Source organism: Anabas testudineus, chromosome 14 (assembly GCF_900324465.2).
Source record: "Anabas testudineus chromosome 14, fAnaTes1.2, whole genome shotgun sequence".
NCBI lineage: Eukaryota > Metazoa > Chordata > Actinopteri > Anabantiformes > Anabantidae > Anabas > Anabas testudineus.
The window spans coordinates 14,436,543-14,452,429 of NC_046623.1; the positions used below are offsets into that span (position 1 = coordinate 14,436,543).

The 15,887-nt window shown below is 35.3% G+C and overlaps 3 protein-coding genes and 2 pseudogenes across 3 annotated transcripts; all 5 read right to left on the minus strand.

The window, feature by feature from the left end:
* Nucleotides 1-2,029: 2,029 nt before the first annotated feature.
* LOC113171161 (olfactory receptor 2AT4-like) lies at nucleotides 2,030-3,054 on the minus strand. Its single transcript, XM_026373547.1, has one exon. It carries the CDS (start codon nucleotides 2,981-2,983, stop codon nucleotides 2,030-2,032), a length of 954 nt encoding a protein of 317 aa, XP_026229332.1. The 5' UTR covers nucleotides 2,984-3,054.
* Nucleotides 3,055-4,444: 1,390 nt separating this feature from the next.
* LOC113171162 (olfactory receptor 2AT4-like) lies at nucleotides 4,445-5,407 on the minus strand. The gene has a single exon (XM_026373549.1). The coding sequence runs from the start codon at nucleotides 5,405-5,407 to the stop codon at nucleotides 4,445-4,447; it is 963 nt and encodes a 320-aa protein (XP_026229334.1).
* Nucleotides 5,408-8,844: 3,437 nt separating this feature from the next.
* On the minus strand, nucleotides 8,845-9,828 carry LOC113171164 (olfactory receptor 51E2-like). Its single transcript, XM_026373551.1, has one exon. The coding sequence runs from the start codon at nucleotides 9,826-9,828 to the stop codon at nucleotides 8,845-8,847; it is 984 nt and encodes a 327-aa protein (XP_026229336.1).
* A 1,742-nt stretch (nucleotides 9,829-11,570) lies between these two features.
* Nucleotides 11,571-12,594, minus strand: LOC113171166 (annotated as a pseudogene).
* Nucleotides 12,595-14,065: 1,471 nt separating this feature from the next.
* LOC113171170 lies at nucleotides 14,066-15,089 on the minus strand (annotated as a pseudogene).
* Nucleotides 15,090-15,887: the final 798 nt, after the last annotated feature.

Below are 15,887 nucleotides of genomic sequence, written 5' to 3' on the forward strand. Positions count from 1 at the left end.
CTGATTCAATTTAAAAATTTACAGTACTCACAATAACTGCATTGCACTATTAGGAAATTGTGTTATGATCTGTGAACCTCTTAAGTTTGTGTTGAGTCTTTATCTCTCTGTAATGAATGAATTGAATGGTATCGTGTTCCCTCATGACTACAGCTTTATCAAATTTAATTTACTTAGTCTCAGTCTAGTTGCATTTCCAGCTGTGTCTATAATCTTTATCTCACTGTAATGATTGAGTTTAATTACATCTTAAAGTGTCTATCTACAGCCATGATTTATTTAAAGTCAAACACTGACAGACAAAAGAGCAGTTTTGATTTCTGAGGATAAATTACTGATTTGCACATTTTATTATTTTATTGTTTTGGGCTTTTTGGTCACATGAAACTTACAGGAATCAAGTTAAATTATTAAATATGTTGTAATTTTGTTGTTTATTTACATGTAAATTTACTTTGCCACACATTGATGAGACACTATTTCAGAGACTTACCACACATTTTGAACATTTTGAGAATAATTAGATTTTCTTGCAAAGTGTTCCCTGAGGAGGCATTTATCATTAGACACACCACCAACTAAATGCTTCTAATGAGCCCAAGTTGTGAAGCATCACCAGAGAAATTTAGTTAATTACTTCATCTTTAACAAATAAACATTGTACAGTTTGAACTTCAGAATTAATCTCAGGTGTGAATATTAAGAATATTAATAACAACAGTTACAAACCTGAGGGAAATAGTGATTGTTCAGTACTGTTTCTGTGAGTCTTTACACTTTTTCAGTTACACTTAGTTTCCACAGACAGCAAAGGTTTTAATTTTATTATTATTCTTTATTTGTAATATTTTGCTCATCTATTGATGACAGGTGTTAAATGAAACTATTCTGGAGGATAAATCTGTTATTTCCAAACAACTTTCCTCAGACTGATGAAGCTACTTGGATGAGTAGTGAAACACTTCGACCTAAGAAGAAGGAAGTCCAGTTGCCATGAGTTATGAGTCAATTCTGCAGCATAACATCACATCTGATCGCTTTTAACAAAGCTAAACGTAACTGTAATCAATCTCAACTCTGCTCTCATTCAATTCATGTCAAAAACACGGCTTTCACACAGATAGTAGGGCAAACACCTCTTGCCTCTGACACTCAACCTGATGGTAGCTTTCATGTACGCTGGCTTGGTAAATTTCCCACAGCACAGCGAGGGGGAATATTGGCACAGTAAAACCACCTTGAAGAGGCAGTGCAAAATGGGCTAGCGTGGACCCTTTAGTGAAGAATGTAAATTGTGTAAATAAGCTAACATTCAAGAAGAGGAACATAATAATAACAATTATCATTATTAGAAAGTTTGTTATTATATGTTCTAATCTAAATGTATTATTTAGAATTGAAGTACTGTGTATGAGTCATTTGTGACATGAAAAGGAATGAATTAGGAATAATTAATGCAGGGAAATAAACATTTATGCTGTCTCCCACATTTTTAAGTACAGTGCAGAAATACAGGCAGGCCACCTGGGAGCCTCGTACCAGCAGGCAACATTGCACACAGGTCTGCTTCATATTCATCCATCCCTTTACTCAAAGCATTTCTGCACCCAGTGTCATTGTCAAGACAAAAAGGCCCATCAACAATTGTCTCCAATGACTGATTATGTTCAGAGTGCATCATTCATTTTTACATCAATGGCATTTTTATTCATTGTTAATGTTGAGGGGGTGTTTTCCTGTTTTGTACTGAGCTGTTCAGACCCAGGCAGAGCTGTTTGCTGTGTTGATCGACTGTGAGAATGCACCAGGCAGTTAGACTATATGGTGAACTAATATAAAGAGATGGCAACTGCTTGTTCACAACTACAAAAAATCTAAACTGTGAGTTCTTTAATGTAAAGTATCGGTCATCAGACAGCCCCCACAGCTATAAAAATGGTAGACCGACAGCTGTCATAAGAAACAGACGTCATGGTTGATGACAGTGATCTTTTCTTTGCATCGCCCGAAGCATCTTGAACAGGACAGACTACGTAGGTTTTCTTACAAGTGCCAGGGCTCTGGTTTTGATCTCTTTGGTTTTTAAAGAATACACAATAGGATTGACACAGGGTGGTATGCAAGAGGCCAGAGACAGACTGAGCACCCGCTGGTCTGGATCAATGAGCCGCAGATAAAACCCCACAGTAAAAATGGTAATAAGAGGAATGTAAAATACAGCAACAAGAATCAGATGCTCAACACAAGTTGCCAAAGCTTTCACTCGACTATCTAAAGATTTCATCCTGAACACAGTCACCAGGATGCTGACATATGACAGAAAAATAAAAGTAAAGGGTCCTCCAAGAAGCAGGAAAGTAAGAAATGTTGCCATGGCCCACTGCAGTGTGTTATCATTACAGGCGAGTCTGAATACAGGTGCATAGTCACAGAAATAACTGAACACATTGAGAGAACCGCAAAAAGACAGTCGAGTCATTATACCTATTGCAAACGCGTTTATGCCCAAACCAAAACATGAAGTCAAGCCGACAATGCAAGACATGCTCCAGAGAGTGTTGATTGAGTTCTGACGTAGGGGAAAACATATAGCAATCAACCTGTCATAGGCAAGTATAGCAAGTGCAAATGACTCCAAACTCACAAAAGAATAGTAAACATACATTTGTACAAAACATAAGTTGAATGGAACAAAGTTGTCTTTAAAGAGGAATATTTTTATCATACCTGGAATAATAGATGTGCTTAGTATTACGTCACTTACTGCAAGATTTGCCACAGCCAAAAATTTTGGAGTGTGTAAAGAATGATTAAATGCAATTACGCAAATCACCAAACTATTGAACAGCAGTGTAACCACATAGACAAACGCTAGAAATATGAAGTAGACAGTGATGAATGGAAATGTCTGAAATCCGATGATATAAAAACCTGGAGGATGAATGAGGACAGAGTCGTTCAGAACAGACCTGATTAAAGACATAATTGGCCTACACAGGCTGCTTGCTGGAGGACAGCGTCTGTGCAAAAGCTCTCAAGTCTGACAAAGACGAAAATCACACTATAAGGTACACATTACCTCTTGAAGCTGTATATGTATAGCATTTATGCCATTAAAGCTATTACGCAGGACATTGTATCACACTTTGTATTAAGATCAAATGTGTTAACTTGTCAAAGTCAGTAAATTAAGCTTACATGATTATCCGGATAAAACCTACATAGTCCAAAAGCAGCATGACTCTTAGACACTGGGAGATATACTTTCATGATTGATCTCAAGAGATAATCCTTTCTACTGATACACAGAATGTCTCTTAGTGATTTTAATTTGATCCGTGGAGAGCAGGGTTGTAGCTTATTGTGTGATTCTACTTCCAAAACAAACATCTAATTACTGTTGGTAATGACACTTTAATGATCTTAATTAGCTCAGCACATATTAGTTAATTTAGTCATGTAGCTGTAAATAAATGTACATTTCCAACACGTTCATGCGACAGAGAATAAAACTTTCAGAGCTTAGCAAACATTTTCAGAACTTCAGGAATAAAGATTTTCATGCACAGTGTTCCCTGAGGATACATTTACCATTAAGCCCAGTTTGTGATGCGATTGGAGAATTTGGGCAAATTACCTTGTGTCTAACATATAAACCTAATTAATATGATTAAAACCTCAGATTAACTGACCTTAGTTACACCCTTAAATAAAAACAATGACAAACTGAGGGAAAGTTTGAAGCATTGTTTCTGTGAAGCCTTATTTTATTTCTAGGTGCATTGATTTTCCAAATTTTTCCTCTTAATTTGTCATATATTTCAACACATACAGGTGACTGATATTTTATCATGCATTGCTTTCTGCAGGCATTCCTTACTGACAACACCCCCCTATAAAGATGACTTGTGTGTTGACCCTGACACATTACCAAGTGTTGTCCATTTTTATGGTGTTCCCAAACTTCTGTCTCAGTATGCCTGTGATAAGTAGTTAGGCTGACGTAGTGATCTTGTATTATATTGTATAACTACTACACACTAACAAAAAAAAACTCAGTTTAAATAGACATACATGAAACACGGCAGTAATCCTATGTACATAGTAAGCATACACAGCCAGTACTTATAAATAACATGAAATAACATTAAAGTTTCTGTCATTTTTCTTGACCATAACATCTATGCATAGGATGAAAATTTGTTTTTTCAAGAAACCATAATTTAAAATTCATAACCAGGAGTTTGTCATAAAATGTATTATATAGTTTTGTGGAGAACATATTTAAGAAGAGAAATAAAGTGTAAATAGGGATATTAACTCTACTGTACCGAAATAAACATGCAGCTAACAAATCAAAATAACCATCAGTGAGCTTAGAAAAAATTTATAAAATAAATGAGATCAAAACTCCAAGATATTCACTAATGTTGGTCTGTATAATTTATCTGTGCCTGTACGTTTTTCTAACTAGTGCCAGGGCTCTGGTTTTGATCTCTTTGGTTTTTAAAGAATACACAATAGGATTGACACAGGGTGGTATGCAAGAGGCCAGAGACAGACTGAGCACCCGCTGGTCTGGATCAATGAGCCGCAGATAAAACCCCACAGTAAAAATAGTAATAAGAGGAATGTAAAATACAGCAACAAGAATCAGATGCTCAACAGAAGTGGCCAAAGCTTTCACTCGACTGTCTAAAGATTTCATTTTGAACACAGTCACCAGGATGCTGACGTAAGAAAGAAAAATTAAAATTAGGGGTCCTCCAAGAATCAGGACACTAAGTGAAGAGCCCACAGACCACTGCAGTGTGTTATCATTACAGGCGAGTCTAAATACAGGTGCATAGTCACAGAAATAACTGAACACATTGAGAGAACCACAAAAAGACAGTTGAGTCATTATACCTATTGCAAACGCACTGATACCCAGACAAAAACACCAGGTCAGGCCGACAATACAAGACATGCTCCGGAGAGTGTTGATTGAGTTCTGACGCAGGGGAAAACATATAGCAATCAACCTATCATAGGCAAGAATAGCAAGTGCAAATGATTCTAAATCCATAAAAGTATAGTAAACATACATTTGTACCAAACATAAGTTGAATGGAACAAAGTTGTCTTTAAAGAGGAATATTTTTATCATGCCTGGAATAATAGATGTGCTTAGGGTTACATCAATCACTGCGAGATTTGTCACAGCGAAAAATTTAGGAGTGTGTAAAGAACGATTAGATGCAATTATGTAAATCACCAAACTATTGAACAGCAGTGTAACCACATAGACAAACAGTAGAAATATATAATAGACACTGATGAATGGAAATGTCTGAAATCCGATGATATAAAAACCTGGAGGATGAATGATGACAGAGTCGTTCAGAACAGTTCTAAGAAAAGACATGATTGAAAAATGTAAAAAATATCTCACGTCAGATAAAGAAAAAAATAATTTAACATTATATACATGGATCTTAAGTGTTGTCTATATACTGTATTTATGCAATTAAAATGACAGGATTCAAACAACTGTGTTTACAAGAAAATTGTCAGTAGGTTAAAATGTGCAGATTTGCTAAAAGTCAGTAAATTAAGTTTACACAATTGTCTGGTTTAAAGGTGCTGACTTCAAACACACCATGCAAATGGTGATGTCTGACTCTTACTGGGAAATATACATGTCTTATTGATCTCCAGAGGTAACCTCTGAAGTCAAAGTTTTTTTAATGACTTAACTTTAATCCATAGAGAGCGGAGGTGTAGCTTATTATGCACTGAAAAGCTTCTCTTTGTTTTCTTCAATGATTTTGCTCAACACAGCAATCTCATAGCAATAATAATATACAAGGAGATGATTATGTATGGCATCATAAGGGCATAGTTCACCTTGGCTGCCATGAGCCAAATACTAGGGCTCTGGTTTGGATCTCTTTTGTTTTCAAAGAATACACAATAGGATTGACAAAGCGTGGTATGAAAGAGGCTAGAGAGAGACTGAGCACCCAGTGCTCTGGGTCAATGTGCCACAGATAAAACTCAACATTAAAAGTAGTAATAAAAGGAATGTAATATGCAGCAACACCCATCAGAAGGTCAATTCAAGTGGTCAAAGCTTTCACTCAATTAATGGAAAGAATCAAGACCCAAAGTGAAGATCTCACAGACCAGAGCAGTGTGGAGTCATTACAGGCGAGTATAAACACAGGTAAATAGGTGTGTCATTATACCTATTACAAACATGTTGACTCCATGAGCAAGACATGAGGTCAAGCCGACAATACAAGAAATACTCTGGAGAGTGTCGATTGAGTTCTGATGCAGGGGAAAACATATAGCAATCAACCTGTCATAGGCAAGTATAGCAAGTCCACATAAAAGTTAGCTATGGAGCTCCACAGGGTTCTGTGCTTGGACCAATTCTTTTTACTCTATATATGTCCCCTTTAGGCAATATTATTAAGAAACACTAACAAATACCCCGCTATACTTATTTATGAAACTAAATTTAACAAACTTTAAGCATGCTTAAAAGACATAAAGGCCTGGATGTCCTCTAATTTCCTTATGCTAAATTTAAACAAGATAGAGGCTGTTTTGTTAAGTCCTCTAATCACATTCTTATCCTAGATAACTTAGTATTTACCTCAAGTAATACTGTAAGAAATCTTTTCTTTGACCAGGATATCATCTTTACTTCGTACGCAAAAGAAATCTCTACAACTGCCTTTTCCACCTGAGAAATTTTGCTAAAATAAGGCACATCCTGTCACAAATTGGTGCTGAAAAACTGGTCTATGCATTTGTTACTTCCAGATTGGACTATTGTAATTCATTATTAATAGTTTGTCCCAATAACTCATTAAAAAGCCTCCAGTTAATCCAAAATGTTGCAGCCAGAGTTCTGACTGGAAATGGCAAAAGAGAGATTATATTTCTCCTACGTTAGCTTATCTCAATTGGCTCCCTGTAAAATCCAGAAGACCTAAAGTTAAAGTTAAAGACCTCTTAGTTCCTTATTTTCCCCAGTAGAACATATTGTTCTCAGAGCATTCTGCAGCATTACTTGTGGTTCCCAGTGTTTTCAAATGTAGAATGGGAGACAAAGCCTTTAGCTATTAAGCACCTATCCTGTGAAACCAGCTCCCAGTTCTGGTTCAGGAGGCAGACACCCTGTTTACATTTAAGATTAGACTTCAAACTTTCCATTTTATAAAGCTTATAGTTAGAGATGGATCAGATGTATCTGAACCATTTCTTAGTTATGCTGCTATAGTTTAGTCTACTGAGGGACCTCAACTGATTCACTGAGCTCCTCTCCTCTATCCTCTTGCCTCTTTCCATTCAAATATTATCATTTCATGTCATTAACTTTGTATCTTTTCTCTCTGGTAGTTGTGCTTCCTTGTCTCTGTCTCTTTAATTTTCTGCTGGTATCCTCGGCCTGCAGCTGTGTATCTCAAGAATCCAGTTGACCTGCTCAATGTTTTTGCTGCTTGTTATTGTTTTTGTTGCCTGCTGTTCTTTTCCCTCTCCTCTTTCCACTCAACCCAACCGGTCGAGGCAGATGGCCGCCCACCCTGGTTGTGCTGGAGGTTTCTTCCTCTAAAGGGAGTTTTTTCTTTCTACTGTTGCCTAAAGCTTGCTCAGACGGAATTGTTGGGTTTTCTATGTAATTTTCTGCACAAATATAGTCTGTAAGGCCTTGCACTGTAAAGTGCCTTGAGATAACCTCTGTTGTGATTTTGCACTATACAAATAAAATTAAATAGAATTTAATTGAATTAATATCAATTAAATTGAATTGAATGTAGATTTGTTAAAACCAATTAATTAAGCTTACATGATTATCTGATTGAAAAGCTTTTCTGACTCATAGATAGTGGAACATATATTTTTTTCTTTGGTCTCAAGAAACAAACTTTCTTAATAATACTGAGAAATTCAAAACCTTTTACTGGCTTCAAATTAACCCACGGAGAGGAAATTTGATTAAATATATTTTTTCGCCTGAAACAAACAATTGTTTTATAAGTTTGATCATCATATAACTCACTTCAAAACTTTATATTATATAAACTTTATATATATTAGACATGAGGAACTTTTACATAGATTTACAAGAACTCAAGAACCGTTTTATTGTCAGTATCAACAATGGTTGAATTGTAGCATTAGAAAATTGCAAAATAGTATATCAACTAATTACATCTATGTTTGTGTCTCGTTCTCTCTATCTCTATCTAAAGCTAACGGAAGTAATTTTCAAAGTCAGACACAGTTGGTCATTTAAACTTTTGTGCCCGGCTTTTCTCAAGTTCACACTATATGCAATGTCATCACCAGAGAATTATGATTAATGACCTTTTGTTGAAGAAATAAACTTGTACTTTTGGAACAGACTAATTAATCTCAGTTGCACCTATTAAGAGTAAAAACAATTAAAAACATACAAGACATACAGTGGGTGTACATGCTCAGTAATGTTTTTTCTGACAGTGAGACTATTTACTTTCCAATGACTGCAAGAGTTGTGGCTTGATTAAAAGACTTTATTATGTATCGGTCCGACAGAGAATGTAAATCACGGCTTACCCAGCACTTCATAATCCAAGTCAAAATTATACAGAATGTAAAATGATCCAGTTTATACTTGTTATACATTATTTGGATAAAAAAAGAAATCACCTTTTAGATCGATCATACTGCATATTGAATAATAGTGTAACTTGACTGGGTTAAAGCCTTTTCCACGGAGAGTGCTTTTTTTTTCCTCTCCTCATGCAGAGGTCAAAACTGATTTACTGGTTTACATTCTGAAGAAGCAGTTAAAACCTAAACCTTTTAATATTTTCTTCTATGTTGGTCACTGTCACTTTTATTTTTTCTTATCAGTATCAAAGCTCTGGTTTTTATCTCTTTGGTTTTCAAAGAATACACAATAGGATTGACACAGGGTGGTATGCAAGAGGCCAGAGACAGACAGAGAACCCGCTGGTCTGGATCAATGAGCCGCAGATAAAACCCCACAGTAAAAATGGTAATAAGAGGAATGAAAAACACAGCAACTAGAATCAGATGCTCAACACAAGTGGCCAACGCTTTCACTCGACTATCTAAAGATTTCATCCTGAACACGGTCACCAGGATGCTGACGTAAGACAGAAAAATAAAAGTAAAGGGTCCTGCAAGAATCAGGACACTAAGTGAAGAGCCCACAGACCACTGCAGTGTGTTATCATTACAGGCGAGTCTAAATACAGGTGCATAGTCACAGAAATAACTGAACACATTGACGGAACTGCAAAAAGACAGTCGAGTCATTATACCTACTGGAAATGCAATGATACCCAAAGCAAAACATGAAGTCAAGCCGACAATACAGGACATGCTCCGGAGAGTGTTAATTGAGTTCTGACGCAGGGGGAAACATATAGCAATCAACCTGTCATAGGCAAGAATAGCAAGTGCAAATGACTCTAAAGTCCCAAAAGCATAGTAAACATACATTTGTACAAAACATAAGTTGAATGGAACAAAGTTGTTTTTAAAGAGGAATATTTTTATCATACCTGGAATAATAGATGTGCTTAGGATTACATCTATCACTGCGAGATTTGCCACAGCCAAAAATTTTGGAGTGTGTAAAGAATGATTAGATGCAATTATATAAATAACCAAACTATTGAACAGCAGTGTTACCACATAGATAAATGCTAGAAATATAAAATAGACACTGATAAATGGAAATGTCTGAAATCCGATGATATAAAAACCTGGATGAATGATGAATGATGAGTCGTTCAACACTGTTCCGATAAAAAACATGATTGAACTCCACAGTCTGTGTAAAAGTGTAAAAAATATCTCAAGTCTGATAAAGAACAAAATAATTTCACATTTTATACATGGATCTTAAGGGCTGCCTAAACACTGCAGTTATGCCATTACATTGATAAATTGTCAGTAGGTTAAAATGTGCAGATTTGCTAAAAGTCAGTAAATGAAGTTTACATGATTGTCTGGTTGAAACTTGCTGACTTTAAACACACCATGCAAATGGCTGCCTGTCTGACTCTTACTGGGAAATATACATGTCTTATTGATCTCCAGAGGTAACCTCTGAAGTCAAAGTTTTTTTATGACTTAACTTTAATCCACAGAGAGCGGAGCTGTAGCTTATTATGCACTGAAAAAGGTTCTTTTGTTTTCTTCAATGATGTTGCTCAACACAGCAATCTCATAGCAATAACAAGATACAAGGAGACGGTCATGTATGGCAGCCTGAGGGGATAGGCAAAGTTCAGCTAGGCTGCCAAGAGCCAAATACGGAAAATACTAGTGTTTTAAGTAGAAAGGTAAACTAACACTAATTGCAAATGGTTAATAGGATGTCATTTTTATAAAAACATAATCAGAATAGATTATTAAGAGGTCAGGATTTTAAGTCAGCTGTCTTTCTATAAAGTTATTTTATTGTTTCGGAGCACACTAGGAAGATATGTATATATGTGAAATAGCTAATAATTCTGCAGCACTGGAACAGACTAAGTTGCTCTGTATATTCAATGGCAGTCAGTGGGCCTGACAGAAATGAAAGAGTTAACCTAGTGACTATTGTGATTTCTGCTGTTTCAAACAGTAATAGACTTTATATCATAGTCAGAGATAAAGATCATTGATGGTGCTTGCACTGTAAACCCACTGGAGGGCAGGCACTCACCGCAATATTATTCTGTGGTTTGTGTCCTCCCTTGTGGACAGAGAAAAATAAAATTGAACGTACTTGTGCAGTTTGTCTTGTTTTCCAAGAGTTTATTTCACTACCAATATCATTACAACATTTTCTATAATAGAACCTTTACAGTCAATAACAGTAAATAGCTGTATAAGTTATTCTAATGGACAATACTATTATGAATCTAGTGATTTGTATCATTTTAAAAATCCAATAACTAAAGCATTTGATGATCCCATGCCATTAACATTATGGTTTCATAATGATAAAAGAAAGTTCTCAAACATATTACAGAATATACAAAAGAATAAGTCACGATAAGTGCAGAAAATGTTTCAAATGACATATTGATATTTCTATTTGTTTAGTCATTTTGCAGATACATTGATCCAAAGTGACTTACAAGTGAGGTACAATGTAAGGAAAACTGCTTAAAATATATTTGGTCGTTGTACTTCAAAAAACATAATCAAACTGATGCAGTGCAGAAACTAAATGAGTTATGACATGTAACACAATAAATATTACAAATAACCTTACACAAAAATTTTATAAGTGTATTTAAAATAGAGAATTAAAATTAAAATAATGTTATATTTCATTACACGTCACATTACAGTTAACAAATTAATTGGCTCCTACACTAAGGAGTTTGGCTTGTGCCTCATTAGTTGAAAGTCACCAGTTAGTCTGCACCTGACTCAGGCTCACACACACTGATTTTTATACGTAGTCATACTGTATGCAGAGTAGTTTGACTAGCTTAAGGTGTTTTCTTGGCATAGAAAACATCATTTTCCCTAATCATCAATGAAACACTAGAGCTAACTAACTAATCTTCAACTTTACACTTTAAACAAACATTTATGGTCCAACATTTTTTTCTATCTTGGTCATTGCCGATTTTATTTAGTCTTACCAGTGCCAGGGCTCTGGTTTTGATCTCTTTGGTTTTCAAAGAATATACAATAGGATTGACACAGGGTGGTATGCAAGAGGCCAGAGACAGACTGAGCACCCGTGGATCTGGCTCAGTGAGTTGCAAAAAATACTCAACTGTAAAAATAGTAATAAGAGGAATGTAATATACACCAACAACAATTAGATGCTCAACACAAGTGGCCAAAGCTTTCACTCTATTATCTAAAGATTTCATCCTGAACACAGTCACCAGGATGCTGACATAAGACAAGAAAATGAAAGTTAAGGGTCCTCCAAGAATCAGGACACTAAGTGAAGAGCCCACAGACCAGTGCATTGTATAGTCATTACAGGCAAGTATAAACACAGGTAAATAGTCACAGAAATAACTGAACACATTGAGAGAACCACAAAAAGACAGTTGAGTCATTATACCTATAGCAAACGCAATGATACCCAAAGCAAAACATGAGGTCAAGCCGACAATACAAGACATGCTCCGGAGAGTGTTGATTGAGTTCTGACGCAGGGGAAAACATATAGCAATCAACCTGTCGTAGGCAAGTATAGCAAGTGCAAATGACTCCAAAGTCCCAAAAGTATAGTAAAAATACATTTGTACCAAACATAAGTTAAATGGAACAAAGTTGTTTTTAAACATGAATATTTTTATCATACCTGGAATAATAGATGTGCTTAGGATTACATCAATACCTGCGAGATTTGCCACAGCCAGAAACTTTGGAGTGTGTAAAGAATGATTAGATGCAATTATGTAAATCAACAAACTATTAAACAGCAGTGTAACCACGTAGACAAACAGTAGAAATATAAAATAGACAGTGATGAATGGAAATGTCTGAAATCCGATGATATAAAAACCCTGGAGGATGAATGACGACAGATTCATTCAGAACGGATCTGAGAAAAGACATAATTTAACTCCACAGTCTGTGTAAAAATGTAAAAAATATCTAACCCTAAGAACAAAATCATTTCACATTACATACATGGATCTTAAGAGTTGCCTAAACACTTCATTTATGCTATTACAACGATAAATTGTCAGTATGTTAAAATGTGCAGATTTGCTAAAAGTCAGTAAATGAAGTTTACATGATTGTCTGGTTTTAACTTGCTGACTTCAAACACACCATGCAAATGGCTGCCTGTCTGACTCTTACTGGGAAATATACATGTCTTATTGATCTCCAGAGGTAACCTCTGGAGTCAAAGTTTTTTAATGACTTAACTTTAATCCACAGAGAACAGAGCTGTAGCTTATTATGCACTGAAAAGCTTCTCTTTGTTTTCTTCAATGATTTTGCTCAACACAGCAATCTCATAGCAATAACAACATACAAGGAGATGGTCATAAATGGCATCTTGAGGGGATAGACAAAGTTAATCTAGGTTGCCATGAGCCAAATACTTAAAAAACTAGTGTTTTAAGTAGAAAGGTAATTACAAGTAATTAATAGGATGTCATTTTTATAAAAACATAATCAGAATAGATTATTAAGAGGTCAGGATTTTAAGTTTACCAGCTGTCTTTCTATAAAGTTATTTTTTTGTTTCGTAGCACTAGGAAGATATGTATAAATTTGAAATTGGTATTTTAATTCTGCAGCACTGGAACAGACTAAGATGCTCTGTATATTTAGTGACAGTCTGTGGACCTGACAGAAATGAAAGAGTTAACCTAGTGACTATTGTGATTTCTGCTGTTTCAAACAGTAATAGACTTTATATCATAGTCAGAGATAAAGATCATTGATGGTGCTTGCACTGTAAACCCACTGGAGGGCAGGCACTCACCGCAATATTATTCTGTGGTTTGTGTCCTCCCTTTTGGACAGAGAAAAATAAAATTGAACGTACTTGTGCAGTTTGTCTTGTTTTCCAAGAGTTTATTTCACTACCAATATCATTACAACATTTTCTATAATAGAACCTTTACAGTCAATAACAGTAAATAGCTGCATAAGTTATTCTAATGCACAATACTATTATGAATCTAGTGATTTGTACCATCTTACAAATCCAATAACTAAAGCATTTGATGATCCCATGACATTAACATTATGGTTTCATAATGATAAAAGAAAGTTCTCAAACATATTACAGAATATACAAAAGAATAAGTCACAATAAGTGCAGAAAATGTTTCAAATGACATATTCATATTTCTATTTGTTTAGTCATTTTACAGATACATTGATCCAAAGATGCCAGCTGAACCCAGCTGAAAGTCATCAGTTAGTCTGCACCTGACTCGGGCTCACATACACTGATTTTTATATATATTCGTAATGCATGCAGAGTAGTTTGACTAGCTTTGTGTGTTTTCTTGATATAGAAAACATATTTTTCTCTAATCATCTATTAAATACTAGAGCTAACTAATTAATCTTCAACTTTACACTTTAAACAAACATTTATGGTCCAACATTTTTTTCTATCTTGGTCATTCCCGGTTTTATTTAGTCTTATCAGTGCCAGTGCTCTGGTTTTGATCTCTTTGGTTTTCAAAGAATATACAATAGGATTAACACAGGGTGGTATGCAAGAGGCCAGAGACAGACTGAGCACCCGTGGATCTTGCTCAAGGAGTTTTAAAAAATACTCAACTGTAAAAATAAGTAGAAGGGGAATGTAAAATACACCAACGACAATCAGATGCTCAACACAAGTGGCCAAAGCTTTCACTCGACTATCTAAAGATTTCATCCTGAACACAGTCACCAGGATGCTGACATAAGACAAGAAAATGAAAGTTAAGGGTCCTCCAAGAATCAGGACACTAAGTGAAGAGCCCACAGACCACTGCAGTGTGTTATCATTACAGGCAAGTATAAACACAGGTAAATAGTCACAGAAATAACTGAACACATTGAGAGAACTGCAAAAAGAAAGTCGAGTCATTATACCTATTGCAAACGCATTGATTCCAAGAGCAAAATATGAAGTCAAACCTACGATACAAGACATGCTCCGGAGAGTGTTGATTGAGTTCTGACGGAGGGGAAAACATATAGCAATCAACCTGTCATAGGCAAGTATAGCAAGTGCAAATGACTCCAGACCCATAAAAGTATAGTAAACATACATTTGTACCAAACATAAGTTGAAAGGAACAAAGTTGTCTTTAAAGAGGAATATTTTTATCATACCTGGAATAATAGATGTGCTTAGGGTTACATCAATCACCGCGAGATTTGCCACAGCGAAAAATTTTGGAGTGTGTAAAGAAGGAATTAGATGCAATTATGTAAATCAGCAAACTATTAAGCAGCAGTGTAACCACATAGATAAAGAGTAGAAAAATAAAATAGACAGTGATGAATGGAAATGTCTGAAATCCGATGATATAAAAACCTGGAGGATGAATGATGACAGAGTCGTTCAGAACAGATCTGAGAAAAGACATAGTTTAACTCCACAGGCTGCTTGTTGGAGGAAAGCCTCTGTGTAAAATCTCTGAAGTCTGACCAAAAAGAAAGTCATATTATATTGTGCACGTCAAGGCTTTCTTTTTATGCCATTACTATGATCCGATTCCAATTGATTTTAGAATACATTCTCAGTAAAGTCAAACGTAGATTTGTTAAAACCAGTGTACTACAGTAGGTTTACATGATTCTCTGGTTAAAATGCTTGTCTGACTCTTAGGCAGTGGAACATATACTTTTCTCATTGATCTCCAGGGACAAACCATCTTCATAATACTGAGAAAGTCAAAACTTTTTAATTACTTCAAATTAATCCATGGAGAGCAGGTTTGATTGAACTTATTTTTCATCTAAAACAAACAAATCATTGTTTTGAGTTTTGAATTTCATCGTATAACTCTTCAAAAGATTATGATATTGGACATGAGTAAGTTTTACATAGATTGGCAAGTACTCAAGTACATTTTTATTATCAGTACCATCAATAGTTAAAACCTTAACTAATTCAATCCACTCAGTCTCAATTATTGACATAAAAATAAAGCAGACTTGTTTTCTAAAGCTAACACAAGTATTTTTCAAAGTCAGACACACTTGGTCATTTAAACTTTTGTGCCCTGCTTATCTCAAGTTCACACTATGTGTGATGTCATCACCAGAGAATTATGATTAATGACCTTGTGTTGAAGAAATAAACTTGTACTTTTGGAACAGACTAATTAATCTCAGTTGCACCTATTAAGAGTAAAAACAATTAAAAACTTACAAGAGATACA